At 37.7% G+C, this 27,964-nt stretch overlaps 1 protein-coding gene across 1 annotated transcript in view; it reads left to right on the plus strand.

The window, feature by feature from the left end:
* LOC306873628 (kelch-like protein 5) overlaps positions 1-27,724 on the plus strand; it is a 43,378-nt gene extending 15,654 nt beyond the window's left edge. Inside the window, exons 3-11 of the mRNA XM_079423049.1 lie at positions 2,966-3,102; positions 4,132-4,328; positions 6,222-6,434; positions 19,591-19,777; positions 22,064-22,288; positions 22,418-22,580; positions 22,694-22,906; positions 26,656-26,827; positions 27,334-27,724. Of these exons, the coding sequence (XP_079279175.1) occupies positions 2,966-3,102; positions 4,132-4,328; positions 6,222-6,434; positions 19,591-19,777; positions 22,064-22,288; positions 22,418-22,580; positions 22,694-22,906; positions 26,656-26,827; positions 27,334-27,390 (1,564 nt within the window). The 3' untranslated portion in view covers positions 27,391-27,724. The remainder of the gene's footprint in view (positions 1-2,965; positions 3,103-4,131; positions 4,329-6,221; positions 6,435-19,590; positions 19,778-22,063; positions 22,289-22,417; positions 22,581-22,693; positions 22,907-26,655; positions 26,828-27,333) is intronic.
* Positions 27,725-27,964: the final 240 nt, after the last annotated feature.

Genomic DNA, 27,964 nt, shown 5'->3' on the forward strand with positions numbered 1-27,964 from the left:
ACATTCCAGGATTTTTCTCCATAAATAAAAAATACAACAAAATTGTCTGGCTTTAATGATAATTACAATTTACATATGATTTATATTATTATTACTCCATTACACACAAACATTTTTAGTTTAACAATTATTATAAAGCATTTATTTTAAATTAATATTAATATATACAGATCATAGGTAATGTAAGTAAGTGGTAGAATCAACAGATAACACTTTAAAAATGTCTTCATACAGGATGACCTTACATGTTTGAGTCTCTATCACTATATTTTATCAACTATATAAACTAACTTCACAAGATTCACTTGTGACTGCACTGATAGAGCAAGATAATTTCCTTTATTTGTCCTCTTTTATGGACAAGTACTTCAGTGGAAATGTGTTTAAATTCCTCATATTCTTTAATCTCTTAACCTTTAACAAAAGCGTTTTGAATCTCGCTGGCTCTCTCGCGAGAAGTGAATCACACTTGCTCTGTGTTGTGATTGGCTGTTTGCCGCTGATGTCACATATTCATGTGCACACGCTCCATTAACTCGGGATCAAGCCTGAGTTGACAGAGAAAGTTGATGATCACCTTCATGGTACCAACAAAGCCAGATTAGAGTGGTTTGGTTTTGTCAACTCAAAACCTATCCTATTACTCTGAATTTGTTCATCTACCATCATGGTACAGGCCCCTGGTATCCTGAGAGATGTTCAACGATGATCAACAACCTTTACAACCCGGTTTCCGAACCGGCTCAGTCAGGTCCGGGCCTGTTGTAGCTCGATGATAGGATTTTTTTTCAAATTCTGATAACTGGTTATGATGTAATAAAACACTCAGAGTCTGTATATAAAAATGTAACGAATCACTAACACCTTGGTTTCGTTTTATTACAAACAGTAACTCATAAGCAAAAATACAAAATAACAGCGAGAAGTCTTCATCACGGAATGACGGCAACGTATGTTGAATGCATCAACCTTTTATAGCCTCTAATTCGTCACCTTCAATCTCATAACAATAACCTTCTGTCATTTTTTTTCCTTCAGCCCCCCTTCTTTTCTCTACTCGTGTTCAGACCAGATGTACAACCTCTATCACAGAAAATTCTGTAGACGGGGCAAAAGTTCAAAAGAAAGGGTTAACCCCTTTAACTGCCAAGCGTGCCTATTGCTATTTTAATACATAGGATAAGATCACAACACCTTACATACCTTATACATATATGACTAAACCACTATTTCACACCTCCTAACAGGTGTAACTAACACCTACGCTTTAGTTATAGATAGAAGGTCCATCCTGCATACACATGCAAGATGCATCTCCTAATCTGCAACCTTGTTTTTGCAAAGCAAACATTTCTAAGCACAAAACAATGAAAACCTCTAAACAAGTGATACCCGTGCTCTTAAACTACACAGCACATACTTTTAACATAACACCTGACCTTTATAGTTCTATAGCTGGAGAATGAAGCTCCATCACTGCTAACTCATTTGTTAACATTTGCAATTCATTTGAGAAATCACATAGTTTAATCATTCCCCTCATTAATTTCATTATTCTTTTATTCAACACTTCTTGTTTCCTCATTAACTTGAGAATTTCCTTCATCTTGAAGAGAATCTTCTGGCCTTGCAGCTCCCTTCTTGGCCCCCTTGCGACGCTCCTTCCGTTCCTGTTTCCTGGCCTCCTTATCCTGGCGTCGCCGAGCCCTCTGTACTAAAAGATCATTCAAATCAATTTCTATGTTGTCCAGGTGCTTCTTGTTGGTTCCAGCAGAGGGTTGATCAGTAAATGTCATATTTAATAAGCCAAATTGCTTTACAGTAGTAAACTCTACAATGGCAAGTGGCAATAGTTCAGCCATATGTGTTTGAAACTGATTCCGAAGAGAGGAGCGAATTATGCAGGGTCGTCTACAAGTCAGTGTATCAGAATGGTAATGCACAACCATAGACACGTAATGGTACTTGATATCATTAGCCTTTGGCTTGACTACATTATCAAGCGGCTAATAATGTGTTGCTAATGTTACACAAACCATTTTCCCATTCGCCATCTCGTACAGCTGATGATATAAAAAGCCCTTTTTTCATTTCTAGTTGAATATTGATGTCGAGTTTATAAGGTTTAGTGGCTGTCAGTTGGTAATCTGATTTGATTAATGTAAAAGACTTAATTTTTTTTTTATTAATCTTATTCAAAACAACCAGCATACACTCAAGCAGAACAATAAATTGGTCAGTAACTTAATTCGTAAAGCAAACAAAAACAGACCTCACAGAGTTTGCCTTTCCTTTCAATCTAAATGGGGACATCCCATAGGCGTAATGGTTTTTATACTGTACAAACTGCATGTGCTATTGCCCTACACCTAAACCTAGCCCTCACAGGCTCACATTTTTACAATTTCAAAAAACTTTGTTTAGTTTTTTTTAAGCCCGGTTTTACAAATGAGGACGTCCCCAAAGGGAGGTTTTTGGAGATTTTGTCAGGTTTACCTCACTTTTGGGTACAAATTTGTCCCCAAAATATGGTTAAGTAGGTACACACACACACACACACACACACACACACAGTCAGCTCTTTGATATAGTAATTAGCATTTTGGCTATGAGTCTAATAGATTTAAAGCCGCAAGCTTTGACTAAGTGTGTGTGTGTATGTGAATATCTTTGTCTGCAGAGCTGGATTTGAATAGGAAATCCTCATTTTACCATGCTTCAGTTAAAAGATCCTCAAATCCTGTCTCTTACTGTAATCTCTCTCCCACTCAATCTGTCTCTGTTTCTCTAGTCTGTCTGTTTTCTTTTGCAACTTTTTATCATGCTTTACCTGCAGCACACAAAAGTGTCTATTCAGTGATCCAGAAGACGTGCAGTATGCGTGAAAAAATTAGAGCAAGTGAAAGCATGTGGGCACAGTGAGATATCATATCATAGTTTCTCTCTCTCTCTCTTTCTATCTTAGACTGGTTCTTTCCTCAGTGTCCGATTACTTTGCGGCTATGTTCACCAGTGATGTCCGAGAGGCAAAACAAGAGGAGATCAAAATGGAGGGTGTGGATCCAGATGCATTATGGGTCTTGGTACAATATGCTTACACAGGTGTGTTTATCTGGAAGAGAATGTTTGGTTAGATACACATGCACACATATACTAACAGATTATATTACTACTATACTAATACCAAAAAGCCGAAAATGGTTTTGATATTATGGCTGATATTACTATTCTATACAAAAAAAAAAGCACTAAAAAACAAAGAATGCACTAAAAATAAAATTCCTTTAAAAGCTAGCAATTACAACACTATAATTGAAAGAATGGAAGACCAATATTCATTTTGAATATTGTAGCTAATCTTTTAAAGATTACATTTAATGTTGATACAATATTAATGATTTATTGTAATTAAATATCAATTTTAGGTTGAAAGATTCATTTTCATTTGAGTGCTAGATGACAACAAATGTAATTTTATTGTAAACTTGGGAAATTACCATGCACAATTTAAATATTAATTTTAAGATGATATCTAATATGCATCTAAAACTGACTGATACACTACCATTTAAAGGTTTGGGGTCTGTAAGATTTTATGTTTTAGGAAGTCTCTTATGCTCTACAGGGCTGCATTTATTTGATGAAAATTGCAATTAAAACAGTAATATTGTGATGTATATTAAAATAGAAAACAGTTGTTTTAATTTGTAGTATTATTTTAAAATGTAATTTATTCTTGAGATGTTAAAGCTGAATATTCAGCAGCCATTACTCTGGTCTTCAGTGTCACATGATCCTAAAGAAATCATTTGAATATGCTGTTTTGGTGCTAAATAACCATTTCTCACAGTTAACATTAAAAAGAGTTGTGCTGCTTAGTATTCCTGTGGAATCCAAAGTAAATTTTCTTCAGGATTCTTTGGTATATAGAAAGCTAAAAGCACAGTGTTTATTTGAAATAGAAATCTATTTTAAGTTTTTACTGTCACTTTTGATCAAATTAATGCATCGTTCTTGAATAAAAAAAACCCAAAACAAAATTCTTGTTGCCCCAAACCTTAAAGCAGTTCTAAATAAATACATACTCATTAATGGCAATAACACATCGAAACTCTGTCTGTCTTTCTACAGGGTGTTTGGAGTTGAGAGAGGACACAATAGAGAGTTTGTTGTCGGCTGCCTGTCTTCTGCAGCTGTCTGCAGTGGTTCAGGCCTGCTGCAGTTATCTAATGAAACAGCTCCATCCCTCCAACTGTCTGGGCATTCGATCTTTTGCCGATGCTCAGGGTTGCCTGGACCTCCATAAGGTGGCACACAACTACACCATGGTGAGCAAACACACACATTCAGAATAGTTTCAAACTGACTTAATTAGGACAAAAGATATGCTGGCAAAGTCACAAGGAGTTTCTACTCCAGGAAAGTGAATACTAAACCTCTTTGTGTTTTATCTTCAATGAACACCCCTCTCTCTCTGCCTCATTTTTCTTCTTTTATCACTTTTCTTTCATTCTTCTTTGTTTGTCCTCCTCCCAACCAAGCACACACTGAGGGATTTATCATCCGCAGTTCACCGTGTCAAAAACTTGGAAGTGAATTAGAGGACATTATTGCCTAAACTTACAGACACACTGCTTTTTTGTTCGTCCTTCAGTGTTCTATGTTGGTGGCTACCTCAGTGAGTGTGTTTGTTTGTATTCATAGGTGTCTGTGTCCATCTGGCTGTTTGTGCCTGTGTCTGTGGGTTTATGAGTAGGCAATTGAGCCCGTTTTAACAGCCGTTGAAGCACTGGTGCTGAAAAAGTTCCCTGAACGAGGCGAGTGTGTTTAATTGGACATTTCCGCTCAGCGTTTCATGTTCCACTGCTCCTGAGGGAAACTCATTCAAGAAAATATAACCCATAATAGCCCGCCCACAGTTCACAACAGGGGGGTTGTCATGGAGACTGCACTACCCTCCCTTCCCCCTACAATGGAATGATGTCCAGTTCCATTGTCCACTTTGCATTACTACTCTCTTTCTCTTTCTGATATGTGTGGACACGTTGGGTAGCAAATCTGCAGAGAAAGCAGGGAAAACAATGTAGAATACAAATTCGAAAATGAGAATGACAGTATAAGCATGCATAGTTCATATAGTAAAATAAATATTAATATCAGAGAGGAGAATTCATTTCAGAATTCTGGGTCCTAAACCAAAATGACTAGTCTATGCTGTGTGAGTGTGGTACGTCTATGTGGGATAATTGTTATTGTCTCCTATTAAGTTGTTAAAATCAATTCAAATATTACAAGCTTGGCCTAAATGTGTTATGATTATAAATGCAATATGTATGTATGTATGTATGGGTGTGTGTGTGTGTGTGTGTGTGTGTGTAGAGTCTGTAACTTCTGTTCAAAGTTTGGAAATTGGGAAGTTTTTTTGTTTTTTAAATTTTGAAATGAGTCTTTTCTCTGTTTTAATTTGTTTTGAAATACAATTATATCCTGTGATTCATTCAGAATTTTCAGCAACCATTATTCCAGTCTTCAGTGTCACATGATCCTTCGGAAATCATTCTAATATGCTGATTTATTATTATAAATGTTGAAAACAGTTGTGGTGCTTAATATTTTTGTGAAAACCATGGTATTATTTTTCAAAATAATGTTATAAATGTCAGCAGTATAATAATACTATAAATGTCAGCATCTTTGCTGAATAAAAGTATTAATATCTTTTACAACAAAAAAAATTATTGACCCCAAAGTTTTGAACTATAGGATGTTTGTGTATTTAATATAGAAATTGTTACTTACTTAGTTATGTTTGATCATTATTAGTACACATTATGTAGCCTGTATCATACCGTAATAATATGCTGTTTTTCCACAGTGTTGTTCAATAATATCCGGTATAATGATAATTGTGTTATTGTACAAGGCTGTACTGCCATAAATTGTGTCGCTGTGGCTAAACATTTACAAGCCCCAACATCACATGCCACTGATTTACATCATTTACATCTGTATGTTCATTTCTTTTCTTGGCAGATGCCGTCTGTCACATCGACTTAGAGGAGTGCACACTCACTGTGTTTTGTATGTTGCTATGCTGAAATACCATTAGTCGCACAGACACATACTCTTATGGTCTGTGCTTTGACAACCACATCCTCAATTCCATCAACCAATCCAGATAATCTCTCTCTCTCTCTCTCTCTTTCTCTCTCTCTCTGTAGGAGCACTTCATGGAGGTCATGAGGCATCAGGAGTTTCTGCTCTTGCCTTTATGTGAGGTAGAGAAGCTTTTAGACTCTGATGACATGAATGTTCCAGAAGAGGAAACCGTGGTAACAGCTCTGCTTAGCTGGGTCTGCCATGATGCTTCCTCCCGTCAATCACAGCTTCCTGCTCTTCTCGCTCACATCCGCCTACCCCTGCTTAAACCACAGGTCAGTCAACCATACATCCATCTGTCCATCAGTCAACCTGTCTTTTATTCTGCTGTGCTGTTACTTGTTCAGACAGCTTGATCAGTATACTGTAATTCCACATCAGAAAATCATTAATCTGCATTAATTTGTGTATCGGCTAATCAGTTAATTGAAAGATCTGTCAGTAAGTCGGTCAGTCACAGTAATTAATGCTCATGTGCTTCTTGAAATTTTGCAGCAGAATGATGAACAGACTTTGAGCTTTTGGCCCATCTTTGTAACATCCTCAGAATTTTTTTTTCAGATAAAGACATACAACTGTATTTGTTGGTGTGATCCAGCTAATATTAAGTTTTCAAGAGCATAAGAACCATATTTTCTTTTTGGAAATTGGCTATCATCATTGAAAAACATTGACTTATGACTTATGGTGAGCTTTGTAAATGCAAACACAAAGTTTTAAATAAAGTTGCATAAAAAAATTATAAATTAATACATTTATTTAGCAAGGATGCATTAAATTGATCAAAAGTGACAGTAAAGAAAAGTATAATGTTACTTGAATGTGGGTAACCAAATTTTTTGTCCTATCTCTTTAATTTCCATTATGGAATCAAACATGTAATTGCATTCCATTATGAATTGCATTCTGACACATTTTGTGTGTTAATACATAAAAATGAGCTTGTGTAGCTAGAAGCCTTTGCCGTTATGTGCTCTCGTAGAGCTTTTGGCCCTTATATCTGTCGTCTTTATGTGTGTGTGAAGGTCAGTGCTGTTCTGCTGGGCTGTGAGGCTGTGTACTCAATGATGGGATGCATTTGGAGCCTGGAGAGTGTGATAAGGATGTTGTTGTTGTGTTTCTTTCCCTTATCACATTCTTCCCTACATACACACTTACACACACTCCACTGGAAAGTTTTTATTTTTTTCTAAGTGTTAAAAATACATAAAATACATAAATAAATGTTTGTCTGTTTTAAACAGGTTAGTTAAAAATAGTTGTTTATAATATTGCATTGTATTGATTATTTCCTTTCACTGTAAAAACAAAATCAGTGAAATTTATGATTTAAGAAAAACAAACAAAAAAACAGCAGTTTTGGTTGCCATAAAAACTATGGTACCAACATTTTGCATTTAATTTCATTAAATGCAATCATTTTAATATACCTGTTACAGATCGGCCAGGCTCTCAGGACAACCAATCACAGTGCACACCCTCACCAGAGTACTAATTGAACGCACCTGTACGTCATTCAGACCTCATCACCACTGCTACAAATACACACACCTCACAGCACTCAGTGTCTGGTCTCGTTCATTCGAAGTGGACTCCCTCGCTCATTCAACCTGTCAATTGAAGCTCTTACCTACCTTCTCCCATCTGCTTTACTCAGCTGTTCAATAAAACACCTGTTGTTGAATCTGTATGAGTCTGCTTCCATAACAGAAGACCGGACCACACCGAAGTGACAGAATGAGCCAACCAGACCCATTCCAGGAACTCATGGATTCTCTGAAACGGGTTCTTAATCCTGCTCCTCCACCAACACTTCAGCTCACCACTGCACCCACAACCACCACTTCTTCTGTTCCTATGGTCTCCAGTCCCATGGCCAAACCAGCGCCCTTCTCAGGTGTGGCGGAGTGCAACGGGTTTATCTTTCAATGTTCCTTGGCGCTAGAGATGCAGCCTCATCTGTACCCCACTGAGAGATCTAAAATCGCCTTCGTGATATCCTTATTGTCTGGCAGAGCTCTACAATGGGCAGAGAACATATGGCACCAATCTGGTGAGGTCACACAATCATTCACTCAAATTATAGCCCATTTTGGTGAACATAGATGTTTTTGGGCGATCCACTGGCGATCCCTCTATCAGCGATCAACTATACCATCTTCGCCAGGGGTCTCGATCCATCAATGATTATGCCCTCCAGTTCCGCACCCTAGCAGCTGCTAGTGGCTGGAACGAATGCTCTCTGCTTACCACATATCGCCAAGGGTTAGAACCCAGATTGCGTTTGCAATTAGCTGCCTACGATGATTCCTATGGTTTGGAACAGCTCATCCAACACTCGATACGATGTGCTAACCGAATGCAGTCATGTTTTGAAGAGCTGCCCTAATTAACCCGTTGCACTCTATTCACTCACCAGTCAGCCCCAGTTAACCTTCCAGAACCAGCTAACGAACCCATGCAAACCGATTGCATGCATCTATCCTCCACTGAACGGCAGAGAAGAATCTGCCTAGAGCTGAGGGGCACATTATCTCCATTTGTCCAGTTCAACCACCACGAGTTCTGGTGAGTGCTTTTAACCCGGCCAGCCAAAACATGAAACCCCTGTCTGCCACTGTGAGGCTCACTGTCTCCGACGTCTCTCTTCCAATCCTTGCCCTCCTCGACTCGAGTTCCGCTGGGAACTTCATCTCCGGAGACCTCTGCCGCCAGCTCCGTATCCCGACTGCCCCAAATGAAACCTCTTACCAGGTCCACTCGGTAACTGGAAAACCACTCATTCAAGGGAATGTCAGACTCAAGGCAGGTCCTGTTAAAAGAGTTGGTGTACGGCACAAAGAAATAATCCATCTACTGGTTCTGGAGGGAGCTAAGACGGACATCGTGCTGGGGCGGCCCTGGTTTGTGCAGCATGAACCACAATTTTCCTGGCGCTCGGGCGAAGTCCTGAAGTAGGGCAAGCAATGTTTTCCCGACTGTTTTCCAGACTTACCTCATCCTCTGCCTCACACTACCAACCACTTGTCTCTAAACTCCACTTCCATTGAGAGCCCGATTGAGACACAATCCATTGACATTCCTGCCTGTTATGCCCCCTTCAGAGACGTATTTTGCCCGAAGAAAGCTGCCCAATTACCACCTCATCGGCCATGGGACTGCGCCATTGACCTTGTACCGGGTGAGTCAGTGCCCCACGGAAAAATATATCCACTCTCACTTCCGGAACAGAAGGCCATGGAGGTGTACATCGAGGAGGCTTTAAAGCAAGGCTACATCCGACCTTCTACATCCCCTGCTGCTTCGAGTTTCTTCTTTGTGGCCAAAAAGGACGGAGGCTTGCGGCCTTGCATTGACTACCGGGCACTCAGTGACATCACTGTGAAATTCCGCTATCCCTTTCCTCTCGTCCCAGCGACCTTAGAACATCTTCGCGGAGCCACTATCTTCACCAAGTTGGACCTCCGCAGCGCTTATAACCTCATCCGAATACATGAGGGGGATGAGTGGAAAATGGCTTTTGTGACACCTACCGGCCACTACGAGTATCTCGTTATGCCATATGGCCTTGTCAACGCCCCCTCCGTATTTCAGGGCTTTATGCATGAGGTACTCCGAGAGTATCTCCATCGGTTCGTCCTCATCTACATCGATGATATCCTCATCTACTCTCGGAGTATGGCCGAACATCGCTACCACATTGCGGAGGTCCTACAACGCCTGAGAGATTTCCACCTCTTCCTCAAAGCAGAAAAGTGTTCATTCCACCAATTCTCAGTGCAGTTCCTTGGATATTACATCGATAGTAGTGGCATCCGTATGGACGAGGGGAAGGTTGAAGCCATCAAGAACTGGCCGATTCCTACCACCATCATGGAACTTCAACGATTCCTGGGATTCTCTAATTTCTATCAAAGATTCATTCAAGACTACAGTAACATTGCTACGTAACAAGCCTAAGTCTCTGTCCTGGTCACCGGCTGCAACTGAAGCCTTCAACAAGTTAAAAGAAGCCTTCATCAGTGCTCCTATCCTTGTTCATCCAGATCCCCAGAAACCATTCGTTGTGGAAGTCGATGCATCCACCTCTGGAGTTGGAGCCGTCCTTTCTCAGCAGCAGGGGAACCCAGCCAAACTCCATCCATGTGCCTTTTCACGTAAGCTCAGCCCGGCGGAAACAAATTATGACATTGGAAATAGAGAACTTCTGGCCATTAAACTGGCCTTGGAAGAGTGGAGGCATTGGCTGGAAGGTGTGCAACATCCATTCACGGTACTCGCAGATCACAAGAATTTACAATATCTATGTGACGCCAAGAGGCTCAACCCACGCCAGGCTCGATGGGCACTTTTCTTCACTCATTTCAACTTCTCTATATCCTACCGTCCTGGACCCAAGAACATCAAAGCCAACGCGCTATCCCGTATTTACACTCCCCATGAGAGTGAAGAAAAACCAGAACCCATTCTTCCAGCCAAGATCATTGTCAGCCCCATCCAATGGAATCCCGACTCAGATGAATCCGCCAATGCCTCCACGGCCACTCCGCCGGGCTGTCCACCTGGCTTACAATATGTCACCAGATCTCACGCACATCCCTCATTCACTCGGCACATTCATCTCTGGGCACTGGCCACCCAGGGTCCAACAGCACCCTCTCATTGCTGAAAGACCACTATTGGTGTCCCAACATCGCCAAGGACGTGAAAAAGTTTGTCCAGGGTTGCGCTGACTGCACCATCTCGAAAAGTCCACGCCATCTACCAGCAGGCAAACTCCTTCCGCTGCCTGTTCCTAATTGTCCATGGTCGCACCTAGGAGTGGACTTCATCACGGACCTGCCAGCTTTGAAAGGTAATACCTTCCTAATTAGTGGTTATTGACTGCTTCTCCAAGTCCTGCCGACTACTCCCCCCCCTTAAAGGCCTACCCACTGCGATGGAAACAGCCGAACTTATGTTTAACCATATCTTCAGGTATTATGGTATTCCGGAAGATATTGTTTCGGACCGAAGACCTCAGTTTATTTCACGAGTATGGAAAGCCTTCTCCCTCCTAGGTGTGACCATAAGCCTCTTATCCGGATACCACCCTCAGACGAACGGGCAGACAGAAAGGAAGATCCAGGAGACTGGACGCTTCCTGCGAACCTTCTGCCATGGCCACCAGGAATCTTGGAACCAGTTTATTGGCTGGGCCGAGTACGCCCAAAACTCCCTGCGTCAGCCTTCCACTGGACTCACTCCCTTCCAGTGCGTACTCTGTTACCAGACACCCCTGTTCCCCTGGTCAGGGGAACCTTGGACTTACCATCCGTCGACTACTGGTTCCGAGAGAGCGAGGGGGTCTGGGACGCCGCTCATCATCAACTCCAGCGAGCAGTGTGCAGGCGCAAGATGACAGCTGACCTTCGGAGATCCGAGGCGCCCCAATACCAACCTGGACCGAAGGTTTGGCTGTCTACCAGGGACATCCGAATGCGCCTGCCCTGCAAGAAGCTTAGTCCCAGATTTGTTGGCCCCTTCACCATCGTCAAGCAAGTCAATCCTGTCACGTACCAATTACAACTCCCACCAAAATACAGAATTCATTCTACCTTCCACGTATCACTGTTAAAACCTGTTCATCTTTCCACAGAGCCTGGCCCAAAGGAAGAACCCCCTCTCCCGCTGATAGTGGAGGATGGGACCATCTACAAGGTGAAGGAGATCTTGAATTCCCGACGTCGTGGTGGACGGCTGGAATACCTTATACACACAACTCACAGCACTCAGTGTCTGGTCTCATTCATTCGAAGTGGACTCCCTATGCTATCACAGCGACTTACCTGCTACTTGCCTCCATCGTGTCTTTACCTCCTGTGTCCTCTCAGGGTCTGATCTCCAGTGTTCCCAAGTCTGTCTCCTCCAGCGATCCCATGTCTGAAGCCATCGAATCAGCCTGTGTGAGGTGTGTACTCCGACCATTGATCCACGAGTTCCTATTAAGGCAAAGACATTCCATTACTTGCTCATTCAACCTGTCAACTGAAGCTCTTACTTGCCTCCTCCCATCTGCTTTACTCAGCTGTTCAATAAAACACCTGTTGTTGAATTTATCCTCTGTGTGAGTCTGCTTCCGTAACAATACCAAAGTAAATTCATCTGTACAGAAAATGTATGGTGTCATCACAATGATAAAACACATGACACTAAAATAATGCAACTAAAAATGAACTCCCCAACATAAAATGTTACATTCCTAACGCACATAACTATTAAGAAAAAAACTATTAAGAAATAATTGAAAAAACATTCAATCTGAAGTGTCACACTGCGAATTCTAGGAATGTATTTTTTTTTTTTTTACTTAAATCTGCACATTTAACGTTATTTTACTCTAAAATTACATGTCCCAGTAGATCTCTTACAGTTTTCAATAATATTGAGTAAAGGAAATGACCATTAAGCGATTAACAGGTTTTTACTGTTCAAATTATGATCTTTTTTTCATAGTGTTGATATTATAAATATGATTATTCACTATTTATAAAATTTAAATATATTTTGCATTTGTGTTATTTTGTATGGAGCAGTTGCAAATTTGTTATGTAGGCTACATATCCAAAAGAAGCTGAGAACTGTGCTCCTGAATTACTCAGTTTTTTTATATAGGCCTATTGCTGAAACCTAATGCCTAAACAGTAAACAAAAACAGAATTTAAAACAATGTTATTCATATTTTTAATTATTATACACAAACAATACTAGAGCACATTGTATAATTAACAAAGCTTGTTACACTGCAGAACAAATCTTATTTACACTGATTATAAAGGGAGTGTTGTAGTTTTTTTTTCAGATTGTACTGTGTTTGTTGTAACATTGGCTAACTATAGAAATTCAAAAAATTCAGCTAGTGTTTTGGTTGTAAAATTTGTTTCACACATCAGGTTTGATGTCTCTTTCACCATTAATTTTTGTGTGCCACGGCAATCAGAAGTAAAACATAAAACACACATCTGTGGATTAGACCTCTTAAATCTTGCTCATTATGACTGGTTGTCATTAGAAGACACACATATTGATGCAATGGGGGCAGACTTGCTAATAGCTGCAGATGCCATTGTAATCTTGGTTATTTATACGATTGTGCAGTGTTTGATATTATTGTCATGCACTCAGTCTGTAGGTGCAGGACATGATATTCACATGGATATTCAGTTTAATTGAGCTTCTTCCCCGTCTGAGCTCAAAGCTTTGCCCTTTTTTCATTTTAAATGCATGATGAATTGCACTGAACTCCCTTTCCTATCTTTTTCTCTCTTTCTACCCCCCTCCCCCTTTTTCTAAGGTGAAAAAAAGAAATATTTAAATAATTCCAGGCGAGCGTTCTCCCACTCGTGGCTGGCTGAGCAGAGTTTGTTCAGTTCCATCTAAATGTAAATCGCAGGTTGTTCTGTGCTTTCCAGTGAAGCAAAAACCTATAAGCCACCGTCCAGCCATCCTAACTCCATAGCATTAATTTCACTTCACCACGTTTCCTCCGTATTCACGTTCAGGGGAAATGATCGATTTTGGTTCATGACAGATGCGCTTATACGCTCTTTGTGATGTGGGAACTTTTATGAAAGAGGTGGAAATGATTGGCTTTTGTTTTTAGCACAAAGAGGAGAAGAAGAAAGGGAGGAGTGGAGATAAAGAAGTATGGGGTTGATGGATGGGGAGTGGGAGCGAGGTGAAAGCAGAGACTGAGGAGGTGGAAGTGGTGTTGTATGGGCGGAATATTCAAGCTCTAACTAGAAAACTGTTTTCTGATTGTAGTGATGGATGTGATTATGGATTCATTGAGATGGTACTGAATGATGGTGTGCACACATGGGTATACATACAGATTCATATCTCAAGCATGGCTGTATAAAACAAATGCCGATGAAACTATATCGTTTCATGATATATCAGGATGTGCTGAATGTGTTATGTGGCCATCTGCATGCATTTGCACTTGCAAGGTGGTTTGTGCTAGTGTTATTTTAGTATTATTTATATGTTATTGTAGTGTTTATTAATATTTTGAATTAGCTCTTATTTTTATATATTTAATTTTAATTTTAATTTAAGTTTTAGTAATTTTGTTATTTTTTGTCATTACTTTTTGAAAATTTCTGTATGCCTTTATTTTTATTTCTGTTTTAATCATTTTAGTACTTCAGCTTAAACTTATTTCAGTTCATTTCCTTAGTAACAATTCTCATTTTCATATTTATGTTTCAATTTTATATTTAATATTTATATTTTATTTTATTTCAGCTAAACAGTTTTTCATAGTTTTTAGTTTAAGTTAACTATAACAACACTAGTATGTACAGGGTTAATTGTAATACTCACTAAATGTAAGTAAAAAATGTGAGTAACTTTTTACAGTTCCACTTAAAGGGTTCATTTATAAAAAATTTAACCATTTGTTCCAAACCCATATGACATTCTTTAGAAAAATACATATTTTATTTTTTGGTGAACTGTTCCTTTAATCCTGGGGTACTCAACAGGCAGACAATCTACATTAGTTTTTTTTCCCGCATCATGCTGAAGATTAATGTATTTTTATTATAATTTTCACCCAAAAGTAGCACAGATATTAGGCAGTGTTTGTGTCATTTACATGCAGTTGATACTCCTGACACTTTGCATTGTTGGCAGATGGTCCTCTTAGTAGAATGAAAAACAACCTTCTATTCAAATTGTGAATAGGTTAAAGCAAGCAAAAAGCACTGTCTTTACAATGAATGGAGCTGTCATAACGTTGCGTTATAAATATACTTTATTACTATGAAAATACAAGAGATGGCTTGAAGAACACAGATAAACTTATATATTGTCGCATTGTGTGTTTAGGGTCTTCATGTTTGATCAGTTAAAGAGGTTCTATCTTCTTTTTATTCAGCTACAGCAATATCTGGATGCCTTTGTCCATATTAGGGATTTCCTAGAACATCAGGAGTTCTGTTACTACTGTCACGCGTATGGGGGGGTTTCTGTATCTTGTGAAGGAAAAGTAAATTCACGTCTATAAAGTAAAACTCAGGATAAGAAGGTTTAACACTCTTCGGCAAAAACAAAAACAATGAAGTACAATTGTTAGTTTATCTAAAGTCATTTTTGCTTATTAGTATGGTTGAACTGGATCATCAGAGGACAGCAGCAAAGACATTGGCTTATAAAATGGGATTAGATACATTTGTGTTATTTAACATATTTAATTATTGCAGGTTTGCGTCATATTATGAGTTTGCATTTCACTGTTTTAATTCAATTTGATGAATACTAAATCTGTTTTTGCGAGTGGGATGAATTTATGCACATTCACATTTAGATCTATAGTAACAGCATGCTCACACAGCGCACTGTCAGTCAATAAATGGGGAAAAAGTAACTGGCGTTACTTTTTTGAAAAAGTAACTCAGATATTTTCTTGTAAATTAAAAAGTAATGCGTTACTTTACTAGTTACTTGAAAAAAGTAATATTATTACGTAACTCGCATTACTTGTAATGCGTTACCCCCAACACTGGTAATGCACACTCTTTTTCTTCCCTGAGGCATAAAAATAATACTTCTGTCTAAAGAAATTTGTGAACTATATTTGCTCAATAATGTTTCTTTTGTTTGAACATTCTGAGTTTGTTTAATACTGAATATATTTGAATGTATGAATGAATATTATTTTGCATTAATATAACAAAACATTAAATAATCCACTTTTTTGTTTCAGATTTTTGCATTTTTAATTTCATGTTCAGTATTTTAAATAGGCCACGGACAAGCAAGACATAGGTAATAAACTGCATTTCTAAATTAGTAAATAAGTAAATTAGTAAAATATTGTCTTAAAGTTGCAAATTGTAATTTGTGGCCCGTCGCATTTTATATGGTTTAAATGTGGCCCCCTTGGCCTCTGAACTTGAGTACCCCTGGTCTAACCTCTGCATGATTGAAATAAAAACTTACAAACCGTCAACTTAAATGGTCTTCTATTGATTTTTTTTTTGCCAGAAATGTATGTGGAATTTCCATAATGACTAATGCGATCGACCAAGAACAGTGCAAATTACCGCAAGGTCGATCTGTTCGGATAATGTCTTCCTCTGGCATTCCAAATAAATTAATACAAGTGAAAAAAATTCTCTCCCTTCTCTGTTCTCTGCAGTGCCTCTTCCTGGCAGCAGCAATCGTAGCCATGTCAAGCACAAAATGTGTTCAATAATGGCAGAAATACCAGTAAATTGAGTACCACAAACCTTGGTAAATTGTGCTGTGTGATTAATTTAAATTTCACATACATTTTGAGTCTAAAAGGGACACTCCTACAAATGCATATGCAATAAGGTGAGCAACAAAAACAAACAAACAAAAAAACTATCCATGCCTTTTCATTGCTAATTTTTCACTGCTCGTCTTTAGTAAATCCTGACAGTAGTTTTTAACGCCAGAAGAGGGTTGAAGCTGGCTTTTAGTAAATCTGGCCCTACAGTACATTGAGTTTCTGTAAAGCTGTCTTGAAATCATGTGTATTATGAAAAGCGCAAAATTTTTACTTGCCTTTGGCAGGTGTGGCGAGAAACAATATTTGGACTGTGGGTATGTCTGTGTGTGATCTTACAGAGTGTCTCTATGGGGCTATAGCACTGCAGCAGAATACATTAGGCTGTTATTACTGTGGCTATCCAAGATACCCCTCTAATTAAAACCTTCTCAATTTACTAGCCAGCTGAGAGAAGATATAAACAGGGCAGATGAGAGGATGAATGTGACGAACGAAGACTCGTTAACAGGGCCACAAGAGGTGTCATTTGAAGAGGATTATGGGAAAAAGAGAGACACGAGAGGAAGAAGAATAAAGAATGTCCCGTGTGATGTTTATTTATGAGGTGGTAATGATTTAGAGTTTCATCGAATTTGTAGCAGGAAACAAGTTGTGTGTGTGAGAGTGTGGCTGTTTTAGCTTCTTAAAGGCTTGTTGGCTCAGGAGTAGTAACCTATATAAGAGTCTCTGCATTCTGTTAGAGGCCCAGAGGGACACTAGCTCTGTCTCTCCCTGGGATTCCCTCCTTTAAAAAAGGAATGTGGGTAGGACCTTTTGTCAGAAGTTTCATCAGAAGCTTGTTTCCTCTCTTCATTGTGTCCCCTGAGTGCTCTCCTCAAGGTCTGATGAGCTGGGAAGGAATCACTGCTGTCAGGTTATCAAAGTGTGTCTTTAAGTGGATGAGGGTAAGGGCTTGGTTTGGAACCCAGTTTATTATGTAGCTCTTTGCGGCTGTGGCGTTAAAGATTTCCCGTCAGAAAATGTGTTGTTATTGGAAATCTGAAAAATGTGATATTTTATTACAAATTTGTTTTCAGGTTGTGTGTGCCAGAAGTAAGAATGTACGTTTTCTTTTGAGTTTTTTTCCCCCCTGAAATTAGATTTTTTTTGAGAAATCTGAAGATCAGTGAACAATCAGGAATTGTGTGGCATGTGCTTATTTATTTATTACAGTTTCCACAAAAATATAAAGCAGCAACTGTTTTCAACATTGATAATAAGAAGAAATGTGTCTTGAGTGCCAAATCAACATATTAAGATGATTTCTGAAGGATCATGTGAGACTGTAGGCTGGAGTAATGACTACTGAAAATTCAGATTTGCCACAGGGATAATTGCATTTTAAGTCATTTTACATTGTAATAATATTTCAAAGTGTTACTGTTTTTTATTGTATTTTTGGTCAAATAAAGGAGCCTCTTTTAAAAAAAAAATACAAAAAACAAACAAAAAAACTTATCTATTAATTTTTGATAGTTCCTAGGGTTTAATGATATGTGTTTTTCAGGGCCGATACAGATTATTACAGATCAAGTAAACCGATAACAGATCTTTTAAACCGATATATATATATATGTCTGGTGTAAAAGTGAAAATTAATGTAAAACTTAAGAAAACAAGGGCTCGGACAAAAAGTCTTTAAATGCTTTTAAATTAATTAATCGGCAAATCAGTTTTGAAAATTACCGATACAACCATAAAAATGCTTAATATCGGCACTGATAATCGGTCGACCCCTTATTGTTAGTGTACAGTATAGTATAGTGGAGTATGTATAGTATGAATATATAGTATAGTATATGTATAGTAGAATGGTTATCTGAAACCATACTTTATCACCCATCATTTTACATACATTCATTTCTCAAAATGTATAATTTATTCAACAAGGATGAAGGCTTTACATTTTCCTTCATTTTTATAAAGTATATTTTACCCCTCATTTTAGTCTTTCTTTGCCTGTGGGAGCTTGTAAAATTTTTTATGCAAATTTTCCCAACTCCAAGTTTTTGAACTTCAGTTTTTAAGTCATACCACCGATGTTCAAATGGATTTAAGCCTGTTTTTTTTTTAATAGTTTTTCCTGTGTGCTTTGGACCATTGTCCTGCCGGAAAATTAGTCTCCGCCATATACTTAGATCTTTGGCTGAAACATGTTTTCCTCAATAATGTGCATCTATTTAGCTCTTTTCATGTTGTTCTTGATGCCAAACTTGTCAGTTTCCCCCTTCTGAAAGCAACACTAGAGTATGATGTTGCCACCACCACCATGTTTGCTGGCTGGTCATAGTGTTAGCTGTATGTACTGTAGATCTTTATTTGGTTTGTGCAAAACAGACCTCAAATGAAACCTCATTAGACTGAAATTTAATCCAGAACATTTTAGTTTTGTCACGTGGATTCTGACAATATCCAGCACTGATGCAATGGCAGTTTTCCAGTTTGATTCTTGCCACTCCCTTGCAGATGCCAAATCTATGATGAGATTTGTTTTGTTCATTTCAGACAAATAATTATGCAACCTGTCAGTGTTGTGGCTAGAGTCTAAGTCACCTCTCTTACAAATACCCTTCCTGTCTGAAAGGTTTTAAGCTTTTAGCTAATCTTAAAGCTAATCTTCTTCAGTATAAATCAATATCCTGAAGTTGGCAAGCAGCTCCTTGGTCTTTATGACACCATGACTGATGTGATTTAATTTTTTAGAGAATAGAGAAGCAGTTGCAGTGGTGGTAAACACGAAGGTGCCCTGAAGTGAGCGGAAGTATATTCTATAACAGTGTATCCTGCTGAGATAAAAAATAAGTAAACCAAGTTTCAAAAAGTACATTTAGCAACAATTTAATTGTTAAGCTTTAGTGAGTTTGGGGCACGAGTTTGTTTTGCCCAACCAATGGCTGATTAATTGATTCTGCACATTGTGTACATAAAACTTTTATTGTACATGCAATGCAAGTACAAAAAATTGTAAGCAACCAGGCTAACATGGAAACTGCTTTTAGAAGATATTCCCTCCTCTAAAGATATTGATTTCATAATGTGTATTTTTTGGTGCTATTGGCTCATACAGTTATTGTCTGTTCATAATGCAGTTTTTAGCCGATATGGAGGCAAATCCATTGCTAAGGGACAGTGTGGAGTGTCAGCGGCTGGTGATGGAGGCCATGAAGTATCATTTGTTGCCAGAGAGAAGGCCGCTTCTCCAGAGCCCCAGGACACGTCCACGTAAGGCCACTGTTGGGGCACTTTTCGCCGTGGGAGGCATGGATGCCACAAAAGGTATTCCTTTCATATCCTTTTTTGTTGTATCTAAAGTTCTATATTCCTTAGCTTTTGTGAAAAATATTTGGATTGATAACAAGGTAGCCCCCCATTTCTCCCTCATTCATTCTCGTTGTCTGTCTTTATCCATTAGTGCAGTAGAATACCTGAGACATAACCATTTTCACTGGATAACCTTGAGTCTTTTGAATTAATGGTGCTTTAAACATTAAGCGTTTTACACGTGAGTAGGTTAAAAATGAGACAAAAGTTTGTATTTACTGTAAATGAGTGTTGTGTCCTCAGCATGGTAAAAAGTCTGATCTGTTAAGTGCTTGAAGATTTGCTCTTTCAGTAGGAAGAACATACAGTAATGAATTATGCATTACTGTATGTTCAACGAGGCTGAAAGTGAATGGGATTTCAGAATTCAGAGCTGTGTTGTGTTAATGGTGAATCATATACGTGATTCATATGATTCATAGTTTGTATTGACTGGTGTATAAAGAGCCATAGTGACAGCCCAATTTGTTCCATTGGTGTTTTTCACTGGGACTTCATAATATTTCTCAAAGAGTTCCAAGGCATGATCCAAACCACCAAGCTCTGAGATGAATTGCAGCATTACAGACTTGAATTAGAAGTAAAAAAGTATTTAAAAATCAGAGAAAGACTATACCTGTATGAAGTCCATTGGAAGTTTGCAGACCATTCAACTGCAAAGTATATAATCATACAATATAAAACTTTCGATTTGTAAATATTTTATGTATTAAAAATAATATATTTTACATTTAATTGAAAAAACAAGTGTTTAAAAATTGTAGGGAGCAGTGTTGGGGGTAACGCATTACAAGTACGTTACGTAATAATATAACTTTTTCCAAGTAACTAGTAAAGTAACGCATTACTTTTTAATTTACAAGAAAATATGAGTTACTTTTTCAAAAAAGTAACGCCAGTTACTTTTTTCTCATTTATTGACAGTGTGCTGTGTGAACATGGTGTTACTGTAGTTCTAGACTAAATGTGAATGTGCATTAATTCATCCCACTTGCAAAAAACTGGTTTAGTATTCATCAAAATGAATTAAAACAGGGAAATGCAAACTCAGAATTTGACGCAAACTGCAATAATTAAATATGTTAAACAACACAAATGTATCTAATCCCATTTTATTAACCGATGTCTTTGCTGCTGACCTTTGATGATCCAGTTCAACCATACTAATAAGCAAAAATGACTTTAGATAAACTAACAATTGTGCTTCATTGTTTTTTATTGCTGAAGAGTGTTGGACCTTCTTCTCCTGCGTTCTACTTTACAGACGTGAATTTACTTTTCCTTCAGCCTGAGGTTTATTCATTACACTTTCTGGTGTGAAAGGGCTTTTACATTTGCTATGATTAGAACTTCTTGTATTAAAAACAATCAAGCCCTGCTCATATTTAAAAAGTAACGCAAAAGTAACGTAACATTACTTTCCATAAAATGTAGCTAAGTAACGTAATTAGTTACTTTTTAGGGAGTAATGCAATATTGTAATGCATTACTTTTAAAAATAACTTTCTCCAACACTGGTAGGGAGACTGATTTTTATTACATAATTTCCAGTGCTGCATTTGTGTGATTTCACTGATAGCCTTTTTGTTGGGGTTTTCATTTCTATGGTATTGACTTCTTGTGTTCTTTGGGTTTTTACTTCTGCCACTGAACGTTGCACTGGCCTGTAAAGGGGCAGAACCAGATTTACAAGGTTTTCTGAAGACGTTCTGTAGCTTTCCTACTGATATCTACTGTAGCTTCCCCAATCTTACTCATTCTTACTAATCTTGCTCAGCAATTATGGTAAAATATAAGACAAAACTAGCTGAATTCCTAGAAAAGAAGCATGGAGACTTCTGCTTCCACAGTTTGGCCCATAGGGCTTTATACTTCCTGTTGTTTGTTTCTTATTTTAGCCTGTTAACACAAGAGATGACATTTCTCTTTAAAACAGGGTCCGTTTTGTGCTTCATTTGTACCTAGAATGACTAAACTTGACTGTCTTGATATGAGATAAATTTATCTTTATATTAAGGCTTATTAAGTTTTTTTAGTAAATGTGTATTGTTTATTAATATATTTTAATCTTTGCAGATTTTAACTTTTTTATTTTGAAGCATAAACCTTACAATGTATTTGTCAATTTTGTATTTCATTTATAGAATTATCGCATGCATGTTCAGCTGTAATAGTATGGTGTACGGATGAACCTCAATTATGTATAAGTGTTTTTTAAACTGATTGTAATTGTTTTTAAAGGGGCCACTAGTATTGAGCAGTACTGTTTACGGAGGGACACATGGCGGCAGGTGGCTGTCATGAGTGGAAGAAGGCTGCAGTTTGGCGTAGCGGTTCTTGACGACCGCCTGTATGTGGTTGGGGGACGAGATGGCCTCAAAACTCTCAACACAGTGGAGTGTTACAACCCCCGCAGCAAGAGCTGGAGCGTCATGCCCCCCATGTCCACGCACAGACACGGCCTGGGTGAGGAATAACATTGTATCATTTTCATTTAGTAATCTCACTGAACTTTTCATAATAATTCTCATTAATTGCTTTACACGATATTTAGGCTTATGTGTGATCTCTGCTCATTTGTGTGTATGTTCGTAGGCGTTGCAGTGTTAGAAGGCCCCATGTATGCAGTGGGAGGTCATGATGGTTGGAGTTATCTCAGCTCGGTGGAGCGCTGGGACCCTCAAGCTCGCCAATGGAGCTTTGTTGCATCTATGGCAACACCTCGAAGCACTGTGGGAGTTGCAGTGTTAAACAGCAAGTAAGCATTGACAGCAAATATGTGCTTCTAACTGAACAGACTCAATTTCTGCCATAAAAATGCTGTTTGTCTGTTTAATCTATAATGTTCTCCTTTTCTGTCTCTTTTTTAAGGCTGTATGCTGTGGGTGGTCGTGATGGAAGTTCATGTCTGAAATCAGTAGAGTGTTTTGATCCTCACACCAACAAATGGAGCAGCTGTTCTCCCATGTCTAAACGCAGAGGCGGTGTTGGTGTAGCAACGTGGAATGGTTTTCTGTATGCTATCGGTGGCCATGATGCCCCAGCTTCAAGCTTAGCATCTCGACTGTCAGACTGTGTCGAAAGGTAAGAGGACCTTTATTTTTTGACAAAATAAAAGCTTGATGTTTTAAAAATTAACAAATTAAGATAAGATATTATAGGGCATAAATATTAATATGGCAATTTTACACTTCTACAGTAATTTTTCAATTAAATTATTCTTAATATTATACTATTTTTGGTTACACTTTATTTGTGTCCTTGTCACATTGTAATTATACATTTAAGTACTGAGTAATGTTAATTAACTGTATGTACTTACTATATGGTTAGGATTAGGATTAGGGTTTGGTTTAGGGTTACTTGCATGTAATTATACATAATTTATTGTTGTTATTATAATATTAAGTACTTTTAACATGTATAGTTACAAGGACTGTTACAAGGACACCTTAAAATAAAGTATTTCATATTTATAGCAATAGTAGTATTTTTTTTCTCCTTTTTTTACGTTACATTTTTAAAAATGTTTTGATAAGCCTATTTATTTGCCAGTTCTATTCTATTCACAATTAAATGGTTAGTCACAGACTTGAGACCTATTTTTGGGTCACAACCCACCAGCTGAGAAACTGGTAGACTGTTCTAGACTTACCTTAATATTTATGATTTAGCAGACAGTTTTTTTTTCCAAAGAAAGACAAAAATGTTCTCAGGTTGTGAAAATGGGAAATGCCAGTATATGTCGTTAAATATGGTCATATGCTATGGTTAGGTTTGAAAGCCCAAGGAGAACATCAAGAAGACAATACAGGAATCCCAGAACAAATGTGTTTACATCAAAGTGCTACAGATGAGTCCCTTAAGAGAAACTGACTCAATGAGTGCTTTTCAAACTTGTAGTGCAGGATAGTAAGGGTATGAGTTTTTTCCTCTAATTATTTCACAGCCGAGAGTGAGTCAGAGGATGTACACTCTTGATAGTTTTCTGACATTCAGTGCCATATGTTTTTTGTAGAGTTCTTCTTTTTTTGTCTGTCATTTACTGAGCATGTGTCATTTTGGCACTGCTTCATTCTCACCACTGATCAAAAGACGTGCAAATCTTTAAAAACACACAACCCCCCCCCCCCCCCCCCCCCCCCAAAAAAAAAACCCCCACAATATTTATTATATGTTGAATTTATGTTTTTAAAAAAGGCACTACAGAGCGTGACTTCAGGAATTTCACATGCTCATGACTGCCACTTAATACATGTTTGTTTTATTTGAGTGTTTCTGGAGAGCAGAATGAGCCAGATTTCCATCAGAATAGTATTTGAAACATTGTAGTAATTGATCATGTTGTTTAAGTTGCACTTCTGAAATGTGCCAGCGTGTTACGTGTTTGAGTCTATTGATTTGGGCAGCAGCAACTTCATGATGAGAGGAGCTCGTGTGGGAAGTGCCAATTATTCCTTCATCACACCATCGAGCACCACATGACACTGGAGCTTGTTTTAATGAAAAATTTTGAGATTCCTTTTGAACAGAAGCATAGGTAAAATCCCACTTGTGTTTTATGCATTACATTGTGAAGAAAGACTTTTTATCTTCATCTAAATAAATGAAGCGATAAAAGCTTTTCTCTGAGAGAAGGAACACTGTGTCCCACAGCATTTAGATTTCATGAGCTGCTTCGGGTTGTAAGTACATTGAGTTAACGTCAGCCAACTGGGTTTTTCTGGGTGGCTAGTAGGCCTCTGAGTGTGATTTCCACTTGGTCATGTTTTGAAATGTATTTGGTTTTTAGTGTGACTGACTCATGCTCATCACCTTCTCTCAACTGTCTGTCTCTCTGTCTGCCTCTTGGATCTTTGTTTAAAAGCGCTGTCTGTCTGCTGAACAATTCCTGCACCTAGACTGCTCTCAGTCTCTGCCAGTCAACATTTGCTTGGCAGATCCTTCACTTCTGACAGAACAGAGACACAGACGCACATTTGTCTACCTGTATATCTTACATGTGTTTAGCTGCACAGTTTTGCTCATTACAGATTTTGTATTGTTTTTGAAATCTTTTATGCTCAGCAAGACTGCATTTCTTTGATTAAAAATACAGTAAGAATGGAATTATTGTGAAATATTATTATATTTAGTCATTTAGCAGATGCTTTTATCCAAAGCGACTTAAAAATGAGGACAATAGAAGCATTCAAAACCAACAAAAGAGCAACAACATGCAAGTGCTAAGACAAGTCTCGGTTAGCTTAACACAGTACACGTAGCAAGTTTTTTTTTTTTTTTTTAAGAAAACGAGTAGATATAATATAGAAAAAAGAAACCTAGTGTCTTTTTGTTTGTTTGTTTGTTTGTTTGTTTGTTTTTTATAAGAAACAAGTAGATAGAATAGAAAAAAGAAAGCTAGTGTTAGTTTTTCAAGAAAAGCTAGTGGTTAGAGAATAAATATGCGATTGATAGAGGGTCAAGTGTGTGTGGGTTTTTTATTTTTAAATAAAAGAAGACAGATAGATGAAATAGAATTAGAATAGAGAGTGCTAGAGTTAGAGGGTCAAATAAAGATGGGAGAGATGTGTTTTTAGCGGTTTCTTTAAGATGGCTAAGGATTCAGCTGCTTAGATTGAGTTGGGCAGGTCATTCCACCAGGTGGGAACAGTTAATGAAAAAGTCCGTGAAAGTGATTTTGTGCCTCTTTGGGATGGCACAATAATGCATCGTTCACTTGCAGAACGCAAGCTTCTAGAGGGCACATAGGTCTGAAGTACTGAATTTAGTAAAGGATAATAGAATTTGGTAAAGGAGTTTAAATTATTATAATTAAAAAATTATATTTTTCTACACTTGAAAATGTAATTTATTACTGTGATGGCAAAGCTGAATTTTCAGCATCCATTACTCCAGTCCAACATACTTTGAACAGGAAAGAAGATAATTTTTTAAATATAAATATTTTGTCATGTTAAGTTTTTTAATGTCAATTTTGATCAATTTAATGCATCATTGCTGAATAATAATAAAAAAAAAAATTATTCTCTCCATCTCAAAAAAAAATAAAAATAAAATAAATTAATAATAATAAAGAAAAACCCCAAACTTTTTTATCAACCCACCCAAAGGGGCGTTTCTTCAACTATGAGCATTGTGGACCTTTACAACAACAATAACAACAACAACAACAACAACAACAACAGCAAAATAAATTCTTGTATTGTATTTAATATAGAATTCTGTGGTGGAAATAATATTGGTAGAAAGTACAATTGTTACATTCATAGAATAAAACAGCCAATTCATTTTTCTTGCTGTGGCTAATTTCAAAATGAGCATTTAATGTATCCAAATACAAATAATTATTATTTTCAAATATTTTACATAATGTGAGAAATGTTAAAGTCCATTCGTAAATTATACAGTAAATATATGTTGAATTTTTGTTTTCTTAACACATCACATTTTTCATGCTTTGTTTCAAACTCTTGACTAGCACTGTTTTCTCCTAAACAAGTACAATAACTTACAATACAACTTTATTGGGTCAAAATTATTCAGTGTGAAAATGACACCACATCTGGAACGCCATCTGGGTTTAGTCATACAATCCAATTTGAAGATGTCTGCACACCCATGAGTGATTTGTTAGGATATTTAAATCTATGATTTATGAATAATAATGGCTTTGTGTGCAATTTTTATATGGGTTTGTTGCCAAACAAGCCAATTTATATGACACTTAAAATTCAGAGAGTAATATAAATATATATATGTAATATATGTAATATAAATGCAATACATATTTGTAAATCAACATGGCTGATTTTAATCTGTTTTATTTTCAGGTATGACCCTAAGACAGACATGTGGACAGCAGTAGCTCCCATGAGCCTAAGCAGAGACGCTGTGGGGGTGTGTCTTCTGGGGGACCGTCTTTATGCTGTCGGTGGTTATGATGGTCAGGTGTATCTAAACACCGTGGAAGCTTACGACCCCCAAACCAATGAGTGGACGCAGGTAAACACATACAGTTTGTGCTTGTCTGTCAGTCTGCCTGACTTCCTTCCCTTTGTGTCGCAAGTAACAGCTCCATTTTCTGTTCCGGTGTGATTCTGCCTCGCTCCTCCTGGTGCTGTTTGTTTACGGTGCTGTTTGTTCCTTATGTAAATGCAGGGCCTCCATCATTTTGACAGAAGCACAGCTCTTCTCTGCATCACAGCATCTGTTATTACTTTGCTATAGCAACCAGCTGATTTCTCCTGGGCTTCATTTCTCGTTATGTTTTTAGGCGACATTTCCTTCGCCCACATGCTGAGAGTTCATATTGTTTCGTTTGTAAAAAACAAGCCTCGGGATGTGTGTGGGTATCGATGTATGTTTATGTACGTGAGAGGCAGATTGTGCGTTGACGGAGAGAAATTGATTCATCATTGAGAACATCAATCCCATATAAGCACAGCCTCAGACGTTGTATGTGAAGCCGTATCTGTTCTCTCTAATTGAGATTTGTGTTTTTGTTCTAGGTGGCGCCGTTGTGTTTAGGTCGAGCCGGGGCTTGTGTGGTTGCAGTGAAGCTTTGAAATGCCTCCTACTGTCAATCATCTCCATGGTGACCGTCTTACAGTGCAAGCCTCCAGTGCTCTGGTTGTAGTGTCTCCAGACAGATCTGAGCATCTGCTGACCAGAGCAGAGAAAATCACTGACATACAGCTGAATAGTCAACTGTTGTCTTCCTTTATGCCTACTAGTATATATTTATCTATTAAAAGCAGTTTATTTTATAGCTGTGCACATCAAGAGCGAGACTTCCTCTTGTCCGTCTCTGATGAACAGGGTTTATTTAATTTAATGTCTATGTCCATCCATTCGTCTATCTATCTATATATCCCTCCATGTTTCATGTTTCCTATACACGGTCACCACCATTTTATATATGTATATATATATATATATATATATATATATATATATATATATATATATATATATATATACTGTATATATTTATATATATATATGAACTACTGTTCAAAAGCTTGGGGTCAGTAAGGTTTTATTAGAATATTTTTATTCAGCAAGGATGCATTAAATTGATCAAAAGCAACAGTAAAGACATTTATAATGTTACAAAATATTTCAGATAAACATTTTCTT

Source organism: Barbus barbus (genome assembly GCF_936440315.1).
Source record: "Barbus barbus genome assembly, chromosome: 8".
Classification (NCBI taxonomy): domain Eukaryota; kingdom Metazoa; phylum Chordata; class Actinopteri; order Cypriniformes; family Cyprinidae; genus Barbus; species Barbus barbus.